A 14,445-nucleotide genomic window follows, 5' to 3' on the forward strand; every position below is an offset into this window, starting at 1 on the left:
CTTGTTTTTACTTTAGGCTGTCTGAAGGTATGGACAGCTATCAAGCTACTATAGATCACATTAATAACGATGTACAAATGAAAGTCGGACACAAATATATAATTTAAATGATTTATTCAAGTTTGCAATATTTTGAACAGGCATCCACACAGTCACCTACTTTGTAATGTTCGATACCTCCCTGTAAGCGTCACGATATCCACCTCTCACCCACAACCTCACATACGAGTACTGAATGTGCATCAAAGTGATCTTAGGAAGGCAGATATAGCAAAAGATGAACGTAAACGACAAACGAGGCGATCGACATGGTAAGTCAACAATGGGTCCTCAATGTACACGCCCCGGATTCCTATGACGAAAATAATAGAATGTCGCCAGTTGTCATGACTCACGTTATACTGCAACACCGGCTAGCAAACTCAGGCATTGCAAACAATAACGTGATATCAGAAAACTAGAAATGTATAACTCACCTGACACTGTGGCGTGCTATTCTCTTCATTCGAGTCTGTCATGTCCTGTAAATGCATGTGTAAATGTCAACGACGGATGTGTAATAAGAACGTCAACAGCCTGATGGCAACCGAAAATCCCTCTCTCATTTCAGATAGAAGATATGATTGGAGACGACCAGCCAATCAGAATTGACCTTCTCGAGTTCTCCGATTGGTTGGTTTTGTGGCACATTTATAACGCTGGGACAACTTGAGCGAGCGCAGGCAAAGCTGAGCGCGCACAGGCTGGAGAGGTCGAGCGAGCGGGGGAGAGAGAGCGCGTGCAGCGGTCTGTTTGCGCACGGAGCAGGAGTTTTATGAGAGAAAATATATTTCTCTGTGCTCAAAAATGTTCAAGTGCGCGCTCAATAGCATTTTCTATGCTCAACATGTTTCATTGCGTGCTCAGGATAGAGGCACAAATATAACGCCATAACAGACCCCCTCCTCCAACACACACGAACGCGCACATGACCAATGAGGGCACGAGATAAATTTGTGCACGAGATGGAAGGCTGACAGGCATGTAGGACATCCAATTATTTGCCCTGGGCCGCGGGGCAGATGATTGGTCGTGCTTTTTTACAACGCCACGGCTTCCACAGATGAAATTCAGGTATTTATTGTCAAAGGATTTAATTTATTCATTGCTATCGGGATGTTAAGAGCATTCCATGGAATATAACAAGTGTTGCCGAAGTGAATTACCATACCCTACCTTTAATTGTTAAATGTCACTTTATTAAAAGAATTAGGCGAGTTAATTTGCAAATTAATTTTTTTCCCACTGCATGCTAAGCAAATTTGAAGAATAATTTTACATTCAATGCTTCATTAAGCACTTTTTATTTTATGCGGCATAATTTGATTCAGTGCCTTAGACCTTGTAATGAATCTGCCTCCTCTCCCCCCCCCCCCCCCCCTCTTAGACCATAGCTGTTTATTTTTCATTTTCCCACTCGCCACTTCCCTCTACAGGCAATTCACATGTGCAGTGAACTGTGAAGGAAACAAATGGAACCCTCTCAAATACATGCATGGCTATTTACACACACAAGCATACTGTAGATGCATAGCCTACTGTAAAGATAAAAAGTCATTATTATGCATGGACAGGCAGCTTACTGCACACATCGATGTCATTACCATGCATTAAAAAAATGCTTGTCATGGCTGTTCATGTCTATCAAGGATGGCCTATAGGTTTTTTGTGACAAGTAATTTCCTGCATTTATAGTCCCTTACTATCTCTTACATTCTTTATTGGAGAAATTTGGCAGACATTGTCCGCCAGACCGACTTAAAATGTTCTCATTAGGACTATACCATCAGATCTAATGAAGACACATTTTGCTCCATTCAAATGGTGCCAGTAATCTGCTTCTTATAAGTGCAAGAAAAACGACATGTCTTTATAACATCTGTTCTTCTCTGCCTTTTTACTATTTGTAATTAAGCCATTGCAGTAAATTACAGGCTTAGAGATAGGCCTATGATAATCTATTTATCTACACATACACATAAATGATTTATATCTGACTTTGTGATGAAAGGTTAATATCTTTATTTCCACAGGCAAAGCTGATGGGTGAATGATTGAACAGCATTCTGTGTAATTTTGGTAATAACCAATATTTTATTGGAAGTCAGTTTGTACACCATCTGCTGACTAAACACACTAACTGCAATCTGACACAAACGTGCCAAGTACAAAAGGGCAAGAGCACAACAAAACAACATTTTTGTTGTTGTCTAGACAGGCAAATGTAAATGTATTTTTCACAAGTTTGTTTCCTCTTTTCCACACTAAAGAACATAAACATGTTCGCTTGAATAAATGCATGTGTGACATTTGATATGATTATAATCTTTCATCCATTGAAGTTTGAAATCAAGAGTTAGGATTTAAAGGTGGTAGTCTTGATGCCATTTAGCAAATGCATGGCTGCACAAGGGTACAAACATTTAATGGCACGATTAAAATAAATAAATCTGCTTTATCATGAACTTTGATTGATTGTTAAATCTTTACCACTGTGCTGAAGAGATTTAGAAAAGCTTACTATTCCTAAAGTGAAGTAACACCAGTGACAACAATATGGGACATATATATACACAAAATATATATTTTCATTAAGCTGTCAATTTGTGTGTAGTCATTAAGCCAATAAATTACGAGACAATTAAAAAATAAATACATTTTAGGACATCTTGCCATTCCCATAGTGGACATCATATACATCTTGTGTAAATAAATACACAAAGTCAAATAGAAGGTTGTAGGAAACTGGAGCACAAAATAAATGAGGTCCCATTATGACATTCATTCATATAATTCACAGTTAGGATGCTTTGAAGGACCTGTGCAGTGCACATAGAATTAAGCAGAGCCTCTTCCAGTACAGATGTGAAGTGATAAGCTTTTTCACACTGATTGAGGATGTGCAGTTAACAAGAGAAGAAGAAAGAAACAAAATGGCGGTGTTTAGAGGATAATACTTGCCTTAAATGTAGATGTAGTTGAACCGTGGGTCATCGATCTAACATAGTTGTATTGTTGCATAAAAAGCATACTCTGAAATAACCTAATTGAAAAAATAATGGCATCTGTATCTTGTTTTTATTTGTATCTAAAGTAGCACTCCGGCTCAGTAGGTGGCAGAGTGGACCTGTTGGTTTATAATGAAACACACGAAGAATACGCAGAAGCGGAAGAGACGTGGCACATAAACAGAGGGAGGAAGCTAGCTGCAGTGAAGTTTACTGATGACAGCTTCTGGACCTGCCTTCCACGTCATTTCGACTAGGAAGCTTAAATGACAGCCGTACACCATTACCTAAAACGAACAGGGCTTGATTGAAGTCTGTCTGACAGGTAACATGTCATGTATTTATTGTATAAGTTGGAACTTCCTTTACTGTAACTGCTAGCTAGCTACATTAGCTTGCTAACGCTACCTCCATGTTACCTTACCTGATAACTTAGGTAGCAGGCAGCTAACTAATGTTAGCTCAGATCAGTGTTGGAACTGATCTTGTGTTTTTGTTAAAACAAATACCTGGTTACCTCTGTTGAATAATGAAGTAAGGTCAGAGGATTTTACCAAAATGCTTACGATAACTTATTTGAAGTTAGCAAAAACCACAGCATTAGATTAGTAGCCACTAGCCAGTGACAGTCAAGGAAGTACGAATCACGCCCATGGACAGTTTGAGCAGCAGCTAGTGCGGGGTGCCATCATTAACTGCCTAATAAGTAAATTATAAGGTATGTTGACTTGATTGATTGGTCTTTAACGAAGCATGATTTAGCTGTCAAAATGTGCTGCTGTTATACAACATCACAATCTGCCACATTTGGGACTGCCCCGGCTAAATCGTGTGTTATTTGTTATAAAATACATTTGTATTTTTAATTAGATCTTCCTTTAGGAATATTAAATCAAAGTCATAATACATTCATGATACATTGACCCTTCCATAGCCTTTTAGTAAAGGTACAGTTGCAAAAAACAATGAAGGATTTTGTCTGGTAATAAATCACATAATGATCATTCTTTTTCATATTGACAAGAATAATGATGAAAAACTAGTTGAGCAGGTATTATGTCTTTATATATACAGTCTATGTATTATGTAAAGCTGTTCCAGTAAATAACAACATAACAACAATTTAGTAACATGTCATTCATTTGTTCCAGACAAGAACAAAAACTCCACGCTCATAGTAAATGTTTACATTATGATTTTATAACTTATCTGATTATTTCACTATCCACATGATATATATTTATAATGGATTTGGCTGTTATACACAGTGTACACAACACTCTGGCTTCAAACTCTTCTCATAACTTTGTATTAAGAATTAAGGAAGCTTGTGCACAAGGCACTCATATGAACAACTATGCCAACAGCCAGGGTTTTTTGGGAACAAGGATTACAGGGTCAAGGGAAGGTATACAGTCCTTTCAATCTTTGCCTCTATTGTTTCACTTATATCTGTAAAATTAGAATAATCAGGATAAGTACATTGATTGCAAACCTTTAGTGTCACATGCTTTTTCTCATGAATGAAGACGGATTCATCTTACTTTTGTTATACTTAACACAAAGCAAGTCAGTAATTAACAGAATAATGAGAACTAGGACTTTTAGTTGTATACATTCATAACAATCCTGCCTTTTCTTTGTTTGTCCTCAACACAGCACAGGTGACTATGGGTCTCTGCAAGTGTCCCAAGCGAAAGGTGACCAATCTATTCTGCTTCGAACATCGTGTAAATGTGTGCGAGCATTGCCTGGTCTCCAACCACAACAAGGTCAGTGAATGGACAAGTATCAGACAGTTTATGTTTGTAAAAATGTGTAACACCATATTAATATTCTTTATCTCTCCATGCCCATTCAGTGTATCGTGCAGTCATATTTGCAATGGCTTCAGGACAGCGATTACAACCCTAACTGTACTCTGTGTAGTACTCCACTGAATGCTCAAGACACTGTGAGGCTCGTCTGCTACGGTAAGATTATCAAGTTTCTGTCTATTACAATGTCATTGGAAAGAACATGATCAACTCTGTCAAATAAATACACAGATTAAGATAGACTTGTATCTCAAGTTACAAGTGTAATGTTTTGATTTTTTTTTTACTGTGAAGTTAAATATTTCTTTCTTTCCACAGATGTGTTCCACTGGTCCTGTCTCAATGACCTGGCCTCTCGGCTGCCCCTCCACACGGCTCCAGCGGGGTATCAGTGCCCCACCTGTCAGAGTCCACTGTTTCCCCCTTCCAACCTTGCCAGCCCGATTGCTGATGTGCTGAAAGAACAGCTGTCGTCTGTTAACTGGGCAAGAGCTGGTTTAGGTCTGCCGCTGGTAAGGGCCTTTTTTATTGTTATGTTGCTGTGTTTATATCTCTTGTTTAGTGATCTCACAATCATTACACAAAGTGTCCTGTAAACAAATCAAGTGACAAGAAAGTACACATTCAGTATTGTGTGTTTTCTGGTTGTATTTAAAAGCTAAAATTGTATATATGAAAAAAGTTGGGGTGTCCCCGATTAAAATTTGACACAGTTGATTTGATTTGTTATTATCATTTATTGAATGCCTTTGTCTTGTGCAGAATGCGTGGTCTTGATGCAACCCTGTGTGCTTTGATAGTTATAATGCGATTGCTCTCAGATTTAATAAATACATTTGAAACAGTAGCCTTACCAAGTGGAAAAAAACAACTGGCAACAATCACAGAATAATTACAGACAAGGAGTGCAGAGAGAAGCAGTAACAGTGCACAGAAACATTACAGTACATAGAATGTTTACGCTTACTATGTAGAGGCCACACCTTTCTTGTGTAGACAGGACGACAACAGATACACCCTCACTGCAACACAGGTTAAGCTTGAACGCTAAAATACCAGTTGGGTTTCCAAATGTTCAGTCATGGATGCAGGAAGTTGTAACGAAGGGAAATGACACCCATGTTTATAGCCTGAAAGGAACAATTCTTTATTCAATAATTAATTTATTTCTGCCACTGCAACGATTTTACTGTGAGACAGTTCTTAAAGGTAGGGTAGGTAATTCACTTCAGAAACACTTTTTGTTATATTTCATGGAATGCTCTTAACATCCCGATAGCAATGAATACATTAAATGCTTTGACAATAAATACATACAAATAATTCATCTGTGGAAGCTGTAAAAAGCACGACCAATTATTTTATCCGGCCCGGCTAAAATAACTGGATGGCCTACCTGCCTGTCAGCCTTCCATCTTGTGCACACACTTATCTCGTGCCCTCATTGGTCATGTGCACGTTTGTGTGTGTTGGAGGCGGGGTTCTCTAAGGAAGGGGCAGATTTTTTTCAGCTGCTTAGTTTCAAATTCTAGCGCACTCGAGCTGGGTTCTCCATTCTTACCTACCTATTAAGGGGAAATCTTCAAAGAATCGTCTTTCGTGATCAAATGTATTCTTAATAAAATGCCGTATTTCACTGACAGATTGAAGAGCCCATTGGGGTCCTTGAGGAGACGGCAGCTCACGATGTCACTGATTATACTGACTGGTCGACATTTGAGGGTGAGCCTCAATGTTAACTTTGTTTATTAGGGACTGTGTTTTACCCATTTATTATACAGTATTTTTTAAGTGTTTTAATCATACTCTCTTCCTTCCCACAGCACAAGAACAAAGTAACATTTACCCCAGCAGCTCTTACAAACCCAGTCTCAACCCACCACCACCAGAGTCTGTCTCACCTCCAGCACAGGAAGAGGTTGTAGTCCCTCGTAAAAATGGGGATCCAAATATCCAGGAGCAGTCTGTGGTCAACTTCTCTACCGCTACAACCCGTGACACAATTACACTACACACAGGTAAAGCATTGGAAAGCCCTCTTAATCTATTATCTCCCACTTTTTTTTTAAAGAACATCTAACATTGTCTTACTTTAATGTATAGTATATTTTGTGTGCGGTGTATCACCTACAGTAGATGATTTTTGGCGATAACTGTCCTTTTAAGCCCCAAAATACATTTAAAGGTCTCATGTCATGGCCATTTCTACTGATCATAATTCCAATGTTGAGTTATACTAAAATACATTTAAATTGTGCAATTTTCCAAAATCACATTGGTTTTTCATACAGCATCTATGTATAGTATGTGTATTCACTCTCTGTCCTACACGGCTTGTTGGAGCTCCTTCCCCCCCCCTCCCTATGAGCCCAGTGGCCGTCTGCGAGACAGCGAGACACAGCGAAACCCAGCCCAAAACCAGCCCGAACACACACACACCTGCAGCCTGGCTGGGAGTTTGTGTGTGTGAAATCTCCAACGAGGCATTCTGGGGCAGCATAGACAGGTCTTTTCTGTGTTAGAGTTTTACTCCCTACAGGGTGTACTTTGAGGGTTTGTGGCTTTGCAGACCGTTTACATGCAGAAAAAGCTACATAATCAGGGGTGCACATAACTTTTTTGCCCTGGTTCTCAAAGGAGCACCTGGAGATGTTGCTTGGTGCTCATCCTTAAAATGAAATAAACCGTAACTTTTGAGGGGGTCTTGACTTTATTTGCCAGACACACGGCACTGAACACACGTGCAGAGGTGAACACAGAACACACGTGCAGAGGTGAACACAAGACAACATTAGCACGACCAGTAATCCTACAAGCTGTCATCACTCCCCTCCTGACTGTTCTCCTCACTGTCTTCCTCTCTGTCAGACATGGTAGCTGATGATGTAGGCCTACTACTTTCTCTCTGGTTGAGTCTGCGATTAGCTGCTTGCATCCACAAGTCAACAGCTGGGTTTGGGTCGAAAGTCTCTGTTGTCATCTTAGACAAGTGGATGTAATCAAATAAGTATGTGAACATAACCAATAACCTACCATAGCCTATAACAAATGAAACTTTTTTATTTTATTTATGTTGTTCATTCATATCTTATATTACCTTAACATTTATTTATGCATTTTTTTTATAGGATATTTTTGGTTGCTGTCCTATAGTATACATAGGAATGATTTCAAGCCTGTTTATCCCAATAATTATAAAGGAGTGCCTTGAAAATATGTGTTTACATAAATTGTGACCAAACTGTTTGAACTTAGACTAAAGTGAACTATCTAAACACTCAGAGTCCTTTACCTCACTGAGCTGTAGTTATCAGTCTGACTGGAGAGGACTCTCCTCCACATTATTATAGAAACATCTTCTTCTTACATCCGTTAGAGCAGCTAGCACCAGATTCTAATAACAACAGCGCCGGTACCGGTGCACCCTCCCTCTCTCCCTCGCTCACTCGCATTTTGGCGCCAGATAAGCCAAAATCCCCCATTTTCATTACTTACAGCGCCCATCGTACAGGGCAAATTAAACGTGTAACCGGGGTGAAAATGGTGTTACATTTACTTAATTATGATTATTGTTACATCAAGGCCGAAAATTAGGATGAGCCCCAACGGTCAAAAATGTTTTCTTCCCTCCCAGAGCTGTCAGCGCAGCGCCTCCACAGATCTGGCGCCCTAGGCGAACATCTAGAACGCGGCTACAGGCCGGCCCTGACTTCATATCATAGGTTCATATGCAACTCGCAAATATCTTTCTCTCTCTCTCTTTTCTCTCTTTTTTCTCTCTCTCTCTCTCTCTCTCTCTCTCTCTCTCGGTACGCAAATGCGCCTTTTTTCAAATGACCCGGTGCTCTTTTTTTTTTTTTTCACCTCCGCACCAGTTATGTGCAGCCCTGTTCATAACACACAAGGGGACGGGTAATAACCGGAAAAGCATGGGACCTTTAATAATAAATTTGAGGTCAATTTTTTTTGTACATACCAAGCTTAACATACTATAATAATCTGTTGTTTATCTCCAGCATCGTCACCAAGAAAGATCTACGACACACGGGACGTTGGTCACAGCTCCGTCACACAGATTGACTTTGACGATGACAAGTACCGGCGACGACCAACGTTAAGTTGGTTTGCTCAAATTCTCAAGTGAGTATTATGATCTACTGTGGAACTGCAGCTCTCTTTTCTTGTTTTCTCACCAAGAATAAGTCACTAGAAATATAATTGTGATCCCTGATTTTCTGACATGGTTGATCTTTTCAGAAATCGCACAGGCGGAAAGCGGACATCTCTGTCCTGGAAACAGCGGGTCTTCATGCTCCTTGTGGTCGGAGTTCTCGGTTTCTTTACGTTGATCATCATCATGGCTAAACTGGGACGTGCCTCCACGGGCAACGACCCAAATTTAGATCCTCTGCTTAACCCCAACATCCGTGTGGGCAAAAACTGATAAACAAGCGTTGATTTCTTCTTTTCCTTCTGTGTAACAAAATATACAGTATACCTGTGTAGAACAAAATGAAATGGGTGCTCAGTGACACTGGCAGCCCAACAGAGGGAGCCCTTTACCCAACTTGAACGAGAATGAAAAAGAGACGCTGCACCTTTTTTGAGAATGGAGGCAAACTCTGGCTCTATTCATTTCCATCAGGCAGTGGGACCCGGCAGGAAGAGCCCGCCGCAACAAAATCTCTGAAGGTGACCAAGGCCCGGTGCAAAGACGAGGGATCCGGTTATTGTTGCTTTTGAAAGCTTATGAAGAAGAAGTGGGGTAGCATTTATATTTACAATTCCAGCTAACATATGTCAATGATCTTTGTTATTTGGGTTTTTAAGTTCATTAGACACTAAATAAACACTTTTGATGTTAAAATAACATCTTTAGCTCGCAGAAAAGTCATGATGTATATGATACATTTAATAATGTCTCCGGTTACAGATCCCACTTGCTGATTTGATTTCAGTGACCTTGTTTCTCCTTTAGAGAAGATGTGGCCCTCACAACTGGAATGAAATGCTCCAAACTACTAATAACTTATTATGGGTGTCTGCATCACTTCTGAAATTGAGTACATTGCTTTTAGGTTTGCCATAAATACAGTATGTATATTTCCTGATGTTTTTGTCTGTCTATTAAATGGGAAAACTGCAGAATTTAAGCATTATGTTTTTTAAAGTCCATGAATCGTGTTCATTATTTACTGATGTGCAAATACAGTGAAGGATTTCATGTCAGTTGCGTTGTGCTTCACTTAGAATAAATGTCAGAACACTAGGAGTATATTTATAAATAATATATATATTAATTACATTTGAGTTCAGTTGCTCAAACTGTTCTATTCTATTGCCTAGTTCTAATGAAGCCACTATAAGCATGATAGTGTTATCACAGACTTTTGATCAAAGTAAACAATATCCCATGGAGTAGATGTAATGTTTGGGTCTGTATACTGTAAACTGCTGCACTCCTTTTTAATCAATATTTGCACTAAATTGACAACATTTATGAATTGTTAAAAAATAATCGAGAACAAATCACTTGTTTATTACTCGCTAATATAGTGTTTCTCTACAGCAGGACCCTGCTTTTATGTCTTTCTTCAAATATAAAGAAGATCTACGGTTTAAGAAGTGCAGATTGTACTTTATCCCAACTGGTAAAAGGTGTCACTCAATCAATCTTAAGAATGTGCAGGCATCACCTAGTGCAGTGCTCCTCAAAGTGTGGTCCGCGGACCACTGGTGGTCCGTGAGCGCCCCCTAGTGGTCCGTGAGTATATTGGTAACATTTCACATTTGAAATAAATAAATACATTTAAGTTTTCCGCACTCTCACGGGAATATTTCCGCAATGGAGCGAGCTTAAGTTTCACTTTAAATTGCATGATATAGCCCAGTGCAACACCTTCATCACACATGTGGCCACTTGTTTGTACCATTTTCAGGCGATTTGTAAAAAACAATGTGTTTTTGGATATTTGTGGAGTTAGGTGGTCCGCGAGTATTTTTTTATTGGTTAAGTGGTCCTTGGTATGAAAAAGTTTGAGAAACACTGACCTAGTGGGAATAGTTACATAATGAGACATTTTGATCAAGTTCCTGTTTGATTTGTGATCCTAATCTGCAGTTGGTTCAAACCCCATCTTTATTTGATCTTTTTTAGAAAACATGGTCAACTTTTCAACATTATCCAAAGATGCAGTGGTGGAATGCAAATAGGAAAATCAGAAAGTGAAAAGTGTATTTGTTCTTCAGCCTTTTTTGAAATGTATTTAGTGCATTATATAAATGCCTTAAACCAGATGTGAGCAATTCTTGCCCTAGACATTTTGGTGCCCTAGGCTCCCCCCTTCAAGCAATACACAATAGAATAAATGAAAAATCTCTACAAAAAAACATACTACAAAAACAGAAACGTATTGACATGTTGGTTATATACATAAAGAAGGTTTCAAATGTATTCATTATTGTATGAACATGTTTTAATTGGGGGGTGGACGTCACATCCTCTAGGGGGATCCGGGGGCATGCCCTCCCGGAAAAATGTATTTTAACATTTTAAAGTAAAATGCTTCAATCTGGTGCACTTTGAGCAGAATTACTAGATCTAGGGGGTACAACTCTAAACACCCATATGAAAAAGATCGGTTTACATTTTAATAATCAAATAATATGTGAACATAACCAATAACCTACCATAGCCATTAACAAATAAATGTAACATATTTTATTTTAGTTGTTCATTCACATCTTATTTTACCTAGTTAACATTTATTTAGTAATGCATATTTTTTAATATCTCAAGTTTTAAACGATATTGTTGGTTCCTGTCCTATAGTATACATTGGAATGATTTCAAACCTGTTGTTATTTATACTAATAATTATAAAGGTGTGCCTTGGAAATATTTGTTTACATAAATTGTGACCAAACCGTTTGAGACCCATGAGATAACTTAGACTAAAGTGAACGATCTAAACACTCAGAGTCCTTTACCTCACTGAGCTGTAGTTATCAGCCTCAATCCAACAACAATCCGATCCATGTACTCTCTTGCTCGCTCGGAGGCTCTCTCTCACTTTGGCTGTGAGCTGCGGGCGCCTGATAAGTCAACATCCCCCACTTTCATCACTTACAGCGCACATCGTACGGGGCAAATGCAAAATGTAGACGGCCCGCGGTGCAAAGGGTGTTTAGTTTATTCAATTATTAATGTAAATGTATTACATCAAGGGCAGAAAAGTAGGCAGAATAAAAATTAATTAATACAAGTTTTTTTTAAATCTCCCAGTGCAGCGCCCCTCCAGACCCAGTGCCTAGGGCCGGCCCTGGATACTATGTAAAAAAGCAGACCGACCTGCCCCTTAGGAACATACCTAATGAGTTACCTCACTGTGGCTCTCAACCATGACTTATACTTCTCTACAAACATGTTGAACAGCATTCCCCGTGGTGGTGAGTCCAGCCCAGGAGTAATGTCCTGTGGGAGAGCAGGGGCAACCAGCTCTGCTGCTTCAACTTAGCTCTGAATCATGTATTATATTTATCTCAATGACATTGGTTGCATTTAGTCAATTTGGACCTACAATCACTTTATACTGTAATTTCTTCCTTAAAATAATTGCGACATTTTAGTAAATATTCACAGAATCAGCAATATTATATTGTCATTCTATTACAATGATTATCTTTTTTCATACTACTTAAAAATACATCAGTAACCTCTCTAGAAAAATGTATTTGTTTCTTTGTGTTTTTTTATTAATATTCAGTTTAAACTTTACCCCATTGCCCATTCATATATATTTTTTCTTATGTTGAAAATGTTAAAAGGTAATTTAATTAGTAGTTTAAAAAATGCATGTGAAAGATCACCATATCATTCAATATGATACTGGTAGTGTGCTTCAATACTTAGAGTGCTGCATTCACTATTACGTCTATGGCAGTGCTGGAATTGGGCCGGTACTCACCGGTACGCAGTACCGGCACTTCTGGTTCTGACCCATGGAGTACCGGCACTTCTTGCTCAGTACCGGCATGCTGGCGGTACTCCGGTACTCATGCACCGTGCCAGTACTCAACACTCTCCCGCCGTTCTTATTATACATCCATATATATATATACAGCCGCCCGGTACTCAGTAGATGCGTCATGAGGTGCCGAACGGACATTCTCATCGCTCTAACCGCTGGAGTTTCACAGCGGCTGTCAGCTGTTTACTCCTGTCATTCAAACAGAACGTGCTGGAGAGGGGGCGGGGCTTATCTTCTCCATGTAAATACTGTGGTGGAAACGACTATGTCAAAATTAACCTATTTGACCGTGATTTAATAGTAATACACGTTTCAAAATAATAATAATAATAATAATGCCGAAGTAACAACATACTGAAAACTGTTAGTAAAACCATGTTTTAATGCTTTACAATTTACATACCTAGATGCACGTGTGTTGTGTTTATGCAGTGCAACTCCCACCCAGTGGGTGGCTATGTAGAGTGATAGAACAGAGCAGGCACGCCCCCGAGAGAAGGAAAGCAAGTCACGTCACAAATTAGCATTTCTAAAATGTTAGGGTGGATTAATAAAAGTGCAAAAAGACAGCGGTTGTCGCCGGAAGAAACTTCAAATACAGAGAATGCTGTGCCTGTGTTGGAAATTGTGTCTGATGGGGAGCTTTCTTTGGTTGATCCTCCTGCTCCAAGTTCTAGTGCATTAGCATTAGCACTAGCTCCGCCGCCTCCTCCAGAGCCTCTAACGTTAGCTGCTGCTGGCGCAACTGCCACCACCAACACCGGGCAAAGCGATGCACCTGACTGCTGGACAACGGACAAGGTGCAATATTTTTGCAAGACCAATGCATGGCTCCTTCTTAAAGATAAGAAGCTAGGATGTCGGATATGCAGAGATGTCAAATCTTTGGGAATACACACTGGACAAGGACTGAAACTGTCAACTGAATGGGGTGAGTGTGCAGTGTCTCATTTCGGTGTTGACAAGGGCAAACAACAAGCTAGCCTGAGAAAAAAAATCAAAGAACATAAAGAATCACAAGCCCATGTAAAAGCTGCTGACATCCTTACATCTGCTTCACGTGAAACTATTCAACATCAAGTGCAGTCTATGCATAAATCTGAATTAGACACCACTATCAGAGTTTTTCGAACGGCATATAAAATTGGCAAACATAGCCGGCCATTCACAGACATGCCAATTGATTTGAATGTACAGAAACTGAATGGGCTGAACGTGGGCAGGGTTTTGCACTCCAATAAAACCTGTGGGCGAAATCATCGACCACATAGCTCATGAGCTGAAGAAAAAAATGGCAAAAGACATTACAGAAAACCAAAGAAAACTCTGTGTTTTGGTCGATGAATCTACCACTATTAGTGGTAAAACGGTGCTTGTTGTGTGGTCTCCGCTCAGCATTAGCTGATGCTGAGCCCGAAACGTTTTTTTGGGAGCTGATCGAGTTGGATGGAACAACGGCTGATGACATCACAAAGGCGTTAATGGAGTGTCTTGGAAGAGATTTTAACGAGGACTTTTTAGGTCAGTGTTTCGTTTCTTTTGCATGTGATG

The 14,445-nt window shown here is 39.5% G+C and overlaps 1 protein-coding gene across 3 annotated transcripts; it reads left to right on the forward strand.

The window, feature by feature from the left end:
- The first annotated feature begins 3,140 nt into the window (after positions 1 to 3,140).
- Positions 3,141 to 10,037, forward strand: zfpl1 (zinc finger protein-like 1). 3 transcript variants are annotated; one of them, XM_034226562.1, is made up of 8 exons: positions 3,141 to 3,372; positions 4,712 to 4,819; positions 4,909 to 5,020; positions 5,183 to 5,376; positions 6,508 to 6,586; positions 6,688 to 6,882; positions 8,881 to 9,004; positions 9,122 to 10,037. In XM_034226562.1, the coding sequence occupies exons 2-8, from the start codon at positions 4,718 to 4,720 to the stop codon at positions 9,306 to 9,308; spliced, it is 993 nt and encodes a 330-aa protein (XP_034082453.1). In that variant the 5' UTR covers positions 3,141 to 3,372; positions 4,712 to 4,717; the 3' UTR covers positions 9,309 to 10,037. The 3 variants fall into 3 exon arrangements, with proteins under 3 accessions (XP_034082453.1, XP_034082451.1, XP_034082454.1); XM_034226560.1 differs by having other exon boundaries at positions 3,202 to 3,372; positions 4,707 to 4,819; XM_034226563.1 differs by lacking the exon at positions 3,141 to 3,372 and adding an exon at positions 3,747 to 3,765 and having other exon boundaries at positions 4,707 to 4,819.
- Positions 10,038 to 14,445: the final 4,408 nt, after the last annotated feature.

This window comes from Gymnodraco acuticeps, unplaced genomic scaffold (assembly GCF_902827175.1).
Source record: "Gymnodraco acuticeps unplaced genomic scaffold, fGymAcu1.1, whole genome shotgun sequence".
Classification (NCBI taxonomy): Eukaryota; Metazoa; Chordata; class Actinopteri; order Perciformes; family Bathydraconidae; genus Gymnodraco; species Gymnodraco acuticeps.